The sequence below is a fragment of the Rhinichthys klamathensis genome, unplaced genomic scaffold, assembly GCF_029890125.1.
Source record: "Rhinichthys klamathensis goyatoka isolate OS25496 unplaced genomic scaffold, OSU_Roscu_1.1 h1tg000303l_1, whole genome shotgun sequence".
NCBI lineage: Eukaryota > Metazoa > Chordata > Actinopteri > Cypriniformes > Leuciscidae > Rhinichthys > Rhinichthys klamathensis.
In genome coordinates, this window is record NW_026606822.1 from 2,642,104 (window position 1) to 2,654,184 (window position 12,081).

A 12,081-nucleotide genomic window follows, 5' to 3' on the forward strand; every position below is an offset into this window, starting at 1 on the left:
TACCAAAACCTTTTAGAACCGAGTCTCCTCTATGGCACTAATGCTTCGCCCTTGGACTTGCAGAACCCCCAAGTACACACAACCATCTATATAAACGATTAGTAGTATCGCAACGGGTGCACCTTATCAAAAGCGACAATGTGGAAATGATACCAAAAACACTAAGACAAACAAAACAAAAGATAAATCAATTTTGTTTTGGATTGTTCTTTGCCATCAACTTCAAGCCTTGCTCTTTTTAAGTTTGCATTGCACTCACCATGTTGCACTCATGCCATCTATAGCTTTGTAAAAGATTTAGGTTAAAATCTTGACTAAAATGAATACATAGCAGCAAGCAACTAAGAACAAAATACTGTGGTCCATCAAGAACGAATCAGACGCAGCACTGCTGGTAATCTACCAATGGGATGAGCGTTTTCTTTACATTATTCTGAGAAATGTTTCAAAACATGAATCTAGGTCTTATGCAACTATAAAAGCATGATCCGAACCACCATTATGGAGTGAGACTGCTGTCTTTTTTTTGCACAATACCAACATCCTACCACTTTCTGAGAATCTGTGAAAGATGCCAGTAAATAACACCTAATCGAGGGGGGAGGGGGGGATGCTGGGGTCACTAAGAGCGTTCTCCGTCAATAGACAGAATCTTCTGAGTGTCCATTCCCATGATGCAAAAGAAACCTGCTAACAACAATGATGATGTTGCCCCTTTGTAGGATTCAAGACCTCTGAGCGTTTGCATGCTTCAAGTGTCTATTTCTTTAGCACACACCCAGAAGGTAGAGTAGATGTCAGTGAAATTACAAGGGCAGATCTATAAACAATACATTGATAATCAAAGTCCTATACACAAACTTTTACCGACACGACACACACAAAAGTACTGTGGCCCAAACGTGAGGATGCATTCTAGTCTCCACCGTCACACGGGCCTTGAGAATCTTGCTCAGGTTCTTCTCCCGTTTTGTTTTTTTCCTTTTCTTCAGTACTTTTATCCTCGGAAGGATCTTGTATATGGTCAGAAGAATCTTTGACCAGAGCTAAATTTACATCATGTCCATCTTCTTCCATTACACCCTCTTGGCTCTTTCGTTCGGGTGTCTGTTCGACTTTAACCCCCTTCGATTCCTCGCCGTCCATCTGCACGCCACCGTTCCCGTTTCCCTCCACGAGTCCTTCCTCTCTTACCTTCTTCCTCTTCCTCTTAGGGCTGCCCGTGCTGTCTGCTGCAGGCATAGCGGGCAATGCCATTATACTGCCTGGTGGCAAGAACATATGCGGATACAACAGACTATGTGACATTCCCGGGATTAGAAAGGGGTTAAAGGTCAAATGGCTGCCGGTGCTTGTGATGCAGCTACTACTACTGCTGCTAGTGGCCGCAGCTGTAGACACCGAAGCGGACACTTTTTTCTCTTCCCCTCCTTGCTTTGCTTCCTCCTTAATCCAGTTCTCCGTGCTCATCGGAGAGCCCGTGTTATCCCGCTGAAGTGCAGTATCCGAACTATCCGGCGGGCTTGAGGTTGAGGTTACGGTTGCGGAGTTCGTAGTCACGCTCGCTGTTGTGGATGCAGTTACGGTGGACATAGTGGATGTCGCCGTTGAAAGTGACTGACTCATCATCCCACTCATGTGAGCGCTATACATGGGCGGCTGCACGGCCGCCATGCCATGGAGCATCATGGGCAACATGCCGAGACCATTCTTGGCATCATCTCCTGATGTTACAGCAGTGGCGAAACCATGAGGAAAGCCCATGATACCGGTGAGTGGGATACCAGGGACATTGCGGAGATTGGGTAAACTAACCAGGTCCATGCTGCCAATGAGCCCACCGTTCATGAAGAGCGGAGCCATGCCAGCGGGGAGCTCGGGGGCTTTGGGCATCTCGCTGCGGGGTCGCCTGCCTCTTCTGCGTGGACCGGGATCCCGACACACAGGTCCAGTGAGGATGCGTGCGAATTTGCCCTCCGGTAGAAAACCCTGGGATATGAAAACAATATATGTTCATTCAGTATATCAAAGATTGTATTAATAAGGTCTAAGTTAAATTTGGACATAAATGAACAAGTTAAAAAGATAATTAGGATTAATAATTAATTAGAAATGAAGTACTACAATATAATTTATAACTCTCTGGAATTCTTGATTCTGATTGGTCAATTGCAGATTGCAGAACTTGAATGGATTTCAGTAAAATACAGAATAAGCCGATAAGATATTTTCTAAAATCAAAACTTTTTAAATTATAAAATAATAAATACTTTTTAGACATTTAAACAAATGTAGACACCCTTATAACATTTTAATGCAGACTATAGCATAGACTATAACAGACATCCCTATGAGGGATTTCATGCAGATGACATGAACTCAGAATCTGTGAAATGGCATCAAGAAACTAGCAGACATTAGCAAAGTCTTTTCATCCAAGGAAAACTATAAGGATTTTGTGGTGCTTGAGCAAGACTGATCTTATTACGATTCTGTCTCAACCTTGATAATTAAGATATATTCAGTTATACTGTATTACTACAAACTACATATACTGTATTACTACAAACTACATATTCACAAGTGGCTTCAGTGTCTGTCCCTTTCTAGACAGAATATGTAGGACTCACCGAATGCTTCACCACATCCGCCCAATCAGGAGCCACAGAGTATTCTGAATTTGCATCCAGCCACCGAGAGAGCTCTTTAATGGCTGGAGCCATAGCGCCTCCAAGCTGCAACCAGAGGAATTGTGGTATTAAAATTAAATGAAATCAATCTGAGGAAACTAACAAAAACAAAAAATGGTATGTGTGTTTTTGTTACCCTGCGGCCTGTGTTTCTGTGCACTACCGGGACTCTCTCCTCTCCAGTTAGAGAGCTGACGTCGAGCTTGGTGGGATCTTTGCAGCGATGCCTTCTCTGCTTTGGACGCTCCAAGAAACTGTGCAACATGCTCGCATTCTGAGACTATGAAAGACATACAATATAAATTGAGTTATAGTAATATATTAAATGTCAATTATATTATTTATATTAAGGTGTATATAAGCTGTATACACCAAACATTCACAACTAGGATAATTCAAATATCTTGGTGCCAGTGGCTCGATATATAGTTTAAATATCTTTTTAAAGCACCTTAAAGTGCACAAAAATAAAGAGACAATACCATTAAAGTCAACATGAAACAGCATTTAAATCTATTTTAGCACTAATGTGAAGTACTACTACTAATGTGATCATTTTATCCAATGGAAATGTAATGGATTGTGTAAACTATGGAATAATGTGCACGGGATTATGCCCAATAACAAGAGCAACATGTATTCAGAAATAGGGACAATTTTGATTTCATGTCATCTTTAAACAAGAATGTTTATAATTCTCAAAAGAAAAAGCCACAGAAATATTACTTTTTAGTCCCACAACATAAAACTGTTCTGTTTCTAACTAACCGATGGAAAAGCAGAAAGCTCCATGTTGTAGTTGGGGTTTTGTCGGAGCCATTCCATTAGGCCTTTATTGGCCGTGTCCCTGTCCACGCTCACATTCAGGGTCTCTGAGGCTGGAGGAGGAGCTGGAGAGTTTGCTGGAGGGTGAGTAGGAAGTGTAGTCGGGGTGGATGGAGGGCATTCTGACTGAGAGGATGTTGAGGACACAACAGGCTGGCTGATGCTCTCTGACCCACACTGTGTAATATACAAAGATAAACACATGAATGATTAATATTTATTTATATTAAAATTATTAAAAATAAATTAAATTAATAATATTGTTAATATATCAAATAAAATATTAATTAATAATATTTAATATATAAACTATTTTAATTAATTAAAATAATTTAGTGTCATATAAGCATCAAAGGCTATTTTCATGGCAAAATTAAGTTTAAAATAAAAACTTCTTTCAAAATCACAGTAATTCAGATTTTTTAATTTTCCTGGTAAAACTTATGAAAAACATACAAAAAAACACTTTGGGGGGGGGGGGGGGGGGGATGCCATTGTTACTATTATAAAGCCATCTTGATCATGATGTATTTACTTTTTACTTCTAATATCAATTCCAAAAAACACAAAAAGCAACATGAAAGCAGCCCATACGACTTCTGATGAAGACTTTAATCTTTGCTGGTGTTTTTATTTATTTATTTTTTAAGGTGGATAGAAGAGAGCAGCAGATTCTGCCAAACATCTGCTTTTATGTTTCACAAAACTAATACTATGAGGCTAGAATGACATGGGGACATGTTCCATTTTGGGTGTCCTATTGGATCTATTTCAGTGATACGCGGTTCCACAAACCTGTTGTTCAGGCAAGTTCATGGCTCGTCCCTTCATAAAGCCGAGATCAGGAGTCTCTACATTTCTTCTTCGTCCTCTTCTCCGTCTCAACATTGAATCATCACGACGAAGACTACCATTGACAATCTGCCCTGTGACAGGATGAATTAAGCCAGCCTGCAAAATGCCAGCCATATCCAATCCCAGTGAGCCTTGTATGGAGCCTATCCCGGTTATTTTGTGGGGCGCTGACTGGACAGTGTGGCTCATATGACTGATTGGCCCACTGTCTCCACCAACTGTTAGTTCAGATGGTTTGGAGAGGTCAATAGCGGCATCCTGCCAACCATTAAGGAGAAGAGCGTTAGCACGATGAGACACGCCAACCTGGATCTTTTCTCCAAGATGGCTTGGTTTGGCAAGAACTTCTGCCTCGAATTCAAACCCACGCCTGGGACGTTTGAGCTCAGAGAGAAATGCTGGGGCAACTAACCGCTCCTGTTGGGACAAGAGTTGTAAATCAATGGGACTGTGTGTGTATGACATTTCAAGATCTCATTAATTTCCATGACTTTTCAGGCCTCAAAAATCACACGTTGGAAATGTCTTGATATTTCCAGGTATTTCATTTAATTTATTTCAAGACATTTCCAAAACTTGCTTTGAATTTAAGACATTTCAAAACGTTTTAAGTATTTGCAGACATCTTGAAAAACATCCTGTCTGTGGATGTGATGTTCTTACCTTTGGTAAGTGGGGTACTGCATGTGGGAGGTTGAAGTTAAGGCTCTGAGATATAGGCATTCTGGTAGTCAGAAATCCTGCCCTCTGGTGGGCACTGCTGGGCATGCAGGTGTTAGCCAATGCAGAGGGAGACTCATACTGTTGACTAGAGGAAGGCCACTTCCCCTTTAAGATAGTATGGCAGATACTGTCAATACGGTTGATGATCACTCTGTCCTGTAGAAAACACAAAAACACAAGACGGTGTATGAAATGGGTCAAACTGCAGCAATAGGTGACTGATACATGTCTAGTGAGCTGAAACCAGCTTTACCATTTACATTATAAGACAAGATTTTCACATGTTCTGTAGAATATACAAGATATATTCAATCTATTTTCAGTATAACTAATTAATGAGGTTATAGGAAAGTATAGGAATATTTATAGTATATTTAGAAGTATATATTTCAGTCCAAATACAGGCAGGAAACAATCACTAACATGACAATACCTTAGGCCACTCTGAGAAGGAGAAGAGTGCTTTCTCCTGTAAAAGCTGAGCAATGGTTGGTTCCCTTATTTCATGGATACTGTCTGCCATCTCGCACATGGGCAGCGCAAAGCGTGGTGCATCAACATCTCCCAATAATGCTAAAAAAAAAGAATAAATTTTTTCAAAGCATGTTGCTAGACAGAGACTAAATAAAACTAACTTCAATTTGTTTTCTTTGGTTTTAAAAACATTGTGAGAAAATCTTTCATCAGCATGTAATTTGTCTGAATAAGTTGGCAAAGTAACATAACAGAAAATATTAAGTGATTCCATCAACCAAATCGGTCTAGTGTTCGTCAACGTTTAGAAATAACTAATGACAAACATCAAAAATGTTCAGTCAGGAGTCAATTATTCTGCTTATATAATCTTTTTGACCTAATACAGTTTCGTCCTTAAAACTGGTTTGTACATCCTCATGGTACCAAACAAGTGAGCTTAAAATAGCCCAAGTTAGTTTGCTGGTCTCTCAACCTGCTCAAGCTGATCTGGTTAGTTTGTGGACACTAATAAGGTGGTCAGACTAGGAGAACAGCTGCCCAACAAGCTGAACACCAACTTGGCCAGGCTAGAGGATCAGCAACCAGCTTTGGTTTAAGATGTTTTTCACCAAAAGGGGAAACAGCCCAAGCTGCCATTACTAGTTTTCTATATAAAAAAAAAAAAAAAAAAAAAAAAAAAAAAAAAAAAGGTAGCTTAGTATTGAGAAACATGAATGTGGTCAACAGACCTGGAACTACTACGTACATCAGTATTCAACAGAATCAAGAACAAAACATAAAAAAGATAAAAAAGCTGAAGTCTACAGCCACAATACCTGATGTCTTTGCATCTTCGTCTTTTATCTTGTCCTTTACATCCAAAACCTCAGTCTGCTCAAGGTGAGGGGTCTGCGTAGTGCTGTCTGGCTCAGGCTTCACATCTGACACCACTGGATCCATGAGGAACTCTTGTTTAGGGACTACATCAAGGACCGGAGATACAGAGGTGTCAGGTAAGGTAGTTGGAGATGATGGGAGTGAAGGAGGCAAAGGGTAATCTGTTGAGAGAGTAGTGTTAGTTAGATTGCACTCTTCTATTGGGTCTGATGGTTCTTTGCAGGGTTCTTCAGAGGGTTCTTCCACCAATTGCTGTTCCGCTGAGTCTTGCTGAAACCCTTCACAAGGTTCCTGCAGGGTCTCGTCACAAGTCAAATCATAAGACTCCTCTAAAGGCACTTTTTCTGTCTCTCTTAGAGGCTTCTCGTAAGATTCTTCCAAGTCTCCTTCATTGGAGTCATCAAATGTCACCTTGCAGTCCCCTTTCTGAGATTCCTCAAGACAATTGTCCCTTGGAGACTCTATTGAAGGCATCTTGTCAATTTCATCTTGAGAATCCTTAGTCTTCAGACTGTCTGGAGAAAGGTCTTCTTTCTCAAAATGAAACCCTATGCTTTCAGCACCTTCTCCTGGACTGGGAACACCATGTGTGATGTTGGAATCACTAAGCTTGTCCTCTTGATCCTCACTAATGGGATCTGCCTGGTCAAGACTAACATCCGGGAGACTAAGAGGTGGTGGAACATAATCTGGAAGACTGGATGATAAATCTGTCTGATCCACAGATGCCTCTCCAACATTAAGGTCTTTGAACAACATAAAGCTTGGTGCCAGTGGCTCGACAGGGTTGCTTTGAGAGTCCGAACTGGGCATGCTCAAACAGTCGGTTAGTGTTTCATCACCCTCCCGTCCATCGTCTGGTTGAGGAGCATCCAAAAAGCTGGGTTCCAAAGCTTGTGCTCCCAAAATGGGATCAGTCTCGTTGAACATGTCAGAGGTTTCAACATGGTCTGAGCTTTCCCATGGAGTTTGAAGTTCATCGAGTTCCACAGAAGGAGCCATTAATCCAGTCTCCTCCGAGGACCCTTGCTCTCCCACCAGAACATCGCTGCGAAGTTTCCCAGCTATGGAGTCCGCCATATCTCCTTGAGCCCCATTTAGCTCCCCCTGCACACCATACGAATTTAGCATATTCAGCCCACCAGTTGCAGAATTGAACGGGAATCCGTTGAAGGCCTCTTTACCAGATTTGCTATGTAGTGTGTCTGATGTCAAACCTTCATGTTGTAAAGACCCCAACTCCAGTGAGTCATCTAATGGAGGGCAGTCCAAAAACCCTTCCCTGTTTCCTGAACCTATTCCCAGGGAACTTCCTGGCTCTGACGCTACCACTTCTGTGGGCTGGTGATGCCCATGAGTATGGACAAGTTGTGTTGGCGTGTGGGGTGAAGGTGTGTGATGATACTCTGGAGGTTGTGGGGACTGACAATGTACAAGGTTGGCATCATACAAGCAGCAATGATGGTGAGGCAAGCCTGGGACTGGATATCTGTGGTTTTCTTTATGAACATAGTTCCGATGGGCCTCCAGGAAGGATAGTTGTGGGTCATTGAGGATGTAGAAGTCAGTTCGACTCAAGCCATGCTTGGCAACACCGATGAGAAGATCACGATCATGTTTGCCACACTCCCACCAGACGGGTAAGTACAAACTAGGGCGACAAAGTTGCAGTCGTGCCCCCAGGAGTGGGTGCCGCAATACTTGCTCACGGACCTTTCTCAAAAGCTCAATACGGTATAATGTTCGGGCAGCTCGCTCTTCTGTAATGGGTTCCACAAACAGCGAAGGATCAACGGTACCTACATGAGACAAGAATTTGTGTATACGTTATGACAGATTGAGTTGCTATTAATCTTCTCACCAAACTATCTCTAATTAGTTTGTTCGTCTCAAGTCTAATATCCATTTTACCTTCATCTTTTCTAGGCGGCAGTCTACATGCAGTGCGACACATTGAAACAAAGCTGTGGAAATATCTCTCCAAGCTTTCGTCGGTCTTCCTCTCCAATCGAGCAAGGGCACGGAACTGGCCCCAGTCAAAGATTTTCTTGTCTGGGTCATACACTACTCCAAACGAGGACACTGTGCGATAGAAGTCAGCCTGCTCACGACGTGTCCACCTGTGTTAAAGGCAATATGTTATCTCAGGAGTACATAAACCTTAAAATCTGCCTCAAATACTGAATTAACAGATTTTCAGATATCATAAACTATTAACCTCTTACCTGATGCAGCACCAAAATACTATTCTTCCAATGTTCATCATGACCTTTCAACATGTTTCAGTGTTCATACTATCCTCCAGGATGTTATGCTAACCAATAATCCTCTTTAGCTATTGTTGCTGCTGCTAACTAATCAGTTTTATGAATGCCTTCTATAATTAGTCTGGTTTCAGGTTCACCTCACCTCAATCAGGAGCCTTAAGACTTAAGAAATGTACTCACATTTTAAAAACAGCAAGATAGGGTGCAATGAAATGGATAATTTTTTATTTGACAGGGTATCTTAAAAACACAATGCTCTGATAGGATGCTCAAAAACATCATAGCTGAGATGTTTTAAAGGAAACATTAATTAAACAATAAAACTGCCGCCACATCGCCTACCTTCGTTGCCACTCCAAAAAGAGTGGGTCAGGCTCAGTTGTGCAGTGCCTAAACTCTCCAATTTGCCACGTCACAGGTGCAATTCCATCGTGTAAGAGGAAATCATGACGAAGTGGCTCACGGCGCGTGTAACGCTGATATGCAGTAATGAGGCGGCGTAAACGTGCTGTAAGAGCCGAACCTGCCGGCCACTGTATCCGCCCCTGTTCCATCATCTCTGTAATCAGGTCTCCTGCGAGAGATGCTACGAAGCCCCCTTTAAAAGAATTGCTACATTAGACTCAACCTGAAATAAGATCAACTTAAGGGGTGGTCACATTAGGGTTTGTGTTGGATTCATACGGATACCAATGCGAGAGAGCAGTTAAAAAAAAAAAGTTTTTCGCTTTTTGTTGCATACTACAAGTTAGGAGAAGTAAAATGATGATATCGGATCAATAGAGGATTAAAACTGACCTCCAATCTGTAAATGGGAAAAAAAATAAAAATTCTCAGCAGGGTCCAAAACAAACACACAAAAAAGCTTTGGCAAGTAAGTAAAACAGTTACAGTCTGCATGTGAAATGCAAATTGTCTACTAAGGATCAGTAGCTGTTGTGTATCACCGAAGTAAGTTAGGATGTCAAAATGTTTATAGTCTTAAAACTTCAGAACCAAAACTAAATGATCTTGCACAAAATGACAAGATAAAGTGGCATTTCTGCAAGTAACTAAATGTCCTCATATTTGACACAAATATACAAGAGAATGCAATATATATATTTATTGTGTCAAAATATTTATGGCTGGTAAAGTTCTCAATTTATCCAGTATTGGAAGATGTTACAAAAGTAAATCATTTAGAATACATTTAAAGCTGCCGTCGGCAACATTTTTTTGATCATATTCAGTGAAATCGACACTATAATCTGACAGAACAACATAAATAAAGTGGTTTTAGAAAAAAACCCGAGCTTCTAACTCCACCTGGAGCGTGTTATTTGTTTTGCAAAAATCCACAGCTCCCGGTTCATCATGTCCAATCAGCGCAGGGGGGTGTGAGATCTGACTGTCAATCACAGATCGGGCACACGCCACCCCTCGCGCACGTTACAACCACATGCACACGCCTGAAGTTCGCGGAAGTTCGCGCAGTAACGAAGAGTGATGGCGGAAAATCAAGTAAGCTCATTTAGAGTATAAATGACGTTAGCAATTGCAATCTATCGGTAGATTAGCCAGGACAGCATACCTCCAAATACTCCATGGTGTTGATGGATGCTGATGAGACGGGCGCGTTCCAGGGCTCTCAAGTTTTGAAGACAGGTAAGAGTGACATCCAGCCGACGGGGGGTTGGATACATTTTTGCCATTGGTTGTTGCGTTAAATCTTACCCAGATACAATAGTGCTATTTTCTGATTGGCTTATTGTGTAGCTCGACGAACAACACCAGAGGAAACGCGCTTGATTCATGCCGGTTCCACAGTGAGAGCAGCGCGGCCAGAGTTTTGGGCGCTGCGGCATATTAAATATATTACAAATAGTTTTTTAGCGTGAGAAATACAATGTGTGGCGGGAGAGCGTGACAAAAGACCGACATGAGTGACTGTCACGCTCAATGCGTGACACTTGAGAGTCCTGGCGTTCACTGAAAATCTGGTGCACACGCACTGACGAGCATGAACTGGGTGGGAGGGTATCCGTTGATAGTGGGGGAGGGGCATGAGAGTTGTAAACATTCAAAATTTTCCTAAATCCACTCAATCTGCCAGACTTGCCGACTGGAGCTTTAAAATAGAATTCCTGGAGTGTGACATCATATCCTGTTAAGGGTATATCCTGACGTAGGGTGCGAAATAACTGTGCATGCTGAAAAGCTAGTGTGACCACCCCTTAACAGTATTAACAAACAATTAAATGTTTAGTTACAATAGTAACAGTTACATTTCAAAACATACATGGATGAATAAATACATAAGGAGGGTTGTAATACCTGTCACTGTAGTGTCATTTTTCCCTGTTTCCTCTGACATGGGCTCCTCCTTTGTAAAAGAAAACTTTACTTAAAGTAACAGTCTGTGCATTTGGTTAAAACTCTATAGCATAATTAATCTGACCTCATATTCTTTTGACTTCCTATTATTACCTTGATCTCTACTTTCTCTTCTAATTCTTCAGACTTCATGTCGTTTTCCTCTTTAATTTCATCACTTTTGCTGATACTGCACAAGAAGAAACGTGTGTTTATGGTTGTAAGAGTCAAAATATGTAATTGTTGTATTCCCACATACAGCTACATTATCTCAGCTGCTGATTTTCAAGGATATTACCTATCCGGTGCATCGGAAGCAGTTTCTGCTCCACTTTGTTCTACCGTCAGTGCAGTGACATCAGGCATACCCACCCGCTCCAGGAAGCACAGAGCAGGGTCTGCACGCATGGCGTTATACCGCTCATACCCTACATGGGACACAAGGACAAGTTAGTGCAGATGATGAAAGCAAGAGGAAGTCAATAGGAATCATTTGGACATTTAAAACATTTTAAAAGATGCTCTAAATGAATTGAAATGCATCACATCTCTGCTATATTCAAAAATGACCTGTATGTATTTGTGTCTGCAGTCTGCACAGATTTCCATTGCTATATTGCGCATGCATGAGAATTGCATCACAAAACCGGGTGTGATGGTTGCACCCATTGTTCTATGATGATGTCTCACCATGTTTGTGAACTCCAATAAGCAGCGATTTATCCGCCTCAGAATCCCACCAAATAGTAGGGATCTCAATGTAGTCGATATCAGGCAGGGTTACCTCCAGTTTACTGCATAAAACACACAGATCCTTATATATTAGGCTACTCAACAATGACAACTGCTTTATACAGAATTCATTTAGTATTCATGAGGTTAAAATGGGCTTTGGGCCATGTAGTACCTGGCTGGGATCTCTTCAAGAGCCTGATTAGCAGCCTCCCCCAGCACTTCAACCTTCAGATAGTACAGCATCCGCACCCTCAGTAGCACCCTGTTCATGACAGGAT

The 12,081-nt window shown here is 41.6% G+C and overlaps 1 protein-coding gene across 6 annotated transcripts in view; it reads right to left on the bottom strand.

Annotated features, from left to right (window-relative positions):
• Positions 1-12,081, bottom strand: part of chd6 (chromodomain helicase DNA binding protein 6) — a 40,166-nt gene continuing 28,085 nt past the window's right edge. For 4 of the 6 annotated variants that reach the window (XM_056270549.1, XM_056270554.1, XM_056270551.1 and 1 more), the window contains 15 exons: positions 11,976-12,065; positions 11,759-11,862; positions 11,367-11,496; positions 11,183-11,258; positions 11,030-11,078; positions 9,056-9,311; positions 8,358-8,566; positions 6,386-8,245; positions 5,527-5,666; positions 5,034-5,249; positions 4,311-4,787; positions 3,459-3,692; positions 2,827-2,970; positions 2,631-2,735; positions 1-1,989 (listed from right to left, as the gene is read on the bottom strand). In XM_056270549.1, coding sequence (XP_056126524.1) covers positions 916-1,989; positions 2,631-2,735; positions 2,827-2,970; positions 3,459-3,692; positions 4,311-4,787; positions 5,034-5,249; positions 5,527-5,666; positions 6,386-8,245; positions 8,358-8,566; positions 9,056-9,311; positions 11,030-11,078; positions 11,183-11,258; positions 11,367-11,496; positions 11,759-11,862; positions 11,976-12,065 — 5,164 coding nt within the window. In that variant the 3' untranslated portion in view covers positions 1-915. The remainder of the gene's footprint in view (positions 1,990-2,630; positions 2,736-2,826; positions 2,971-3,458; positions 3,693-4,310; positions 4,788-5,033; positions 5,250-5,526; positions 5,667-6,385; positions 8,246-8,357; positions 8,567-9,055; positions 9,312-11,029; positions 11,079-11,182; positions 11,259-11,366; positions 11,497-11,758; positions 11,863-11,975; positions 12,066-12,081) is intronic. The other 2 variants (XM_056270553.1, XM_056270550.1) reach the window with 2 other exon arrangements.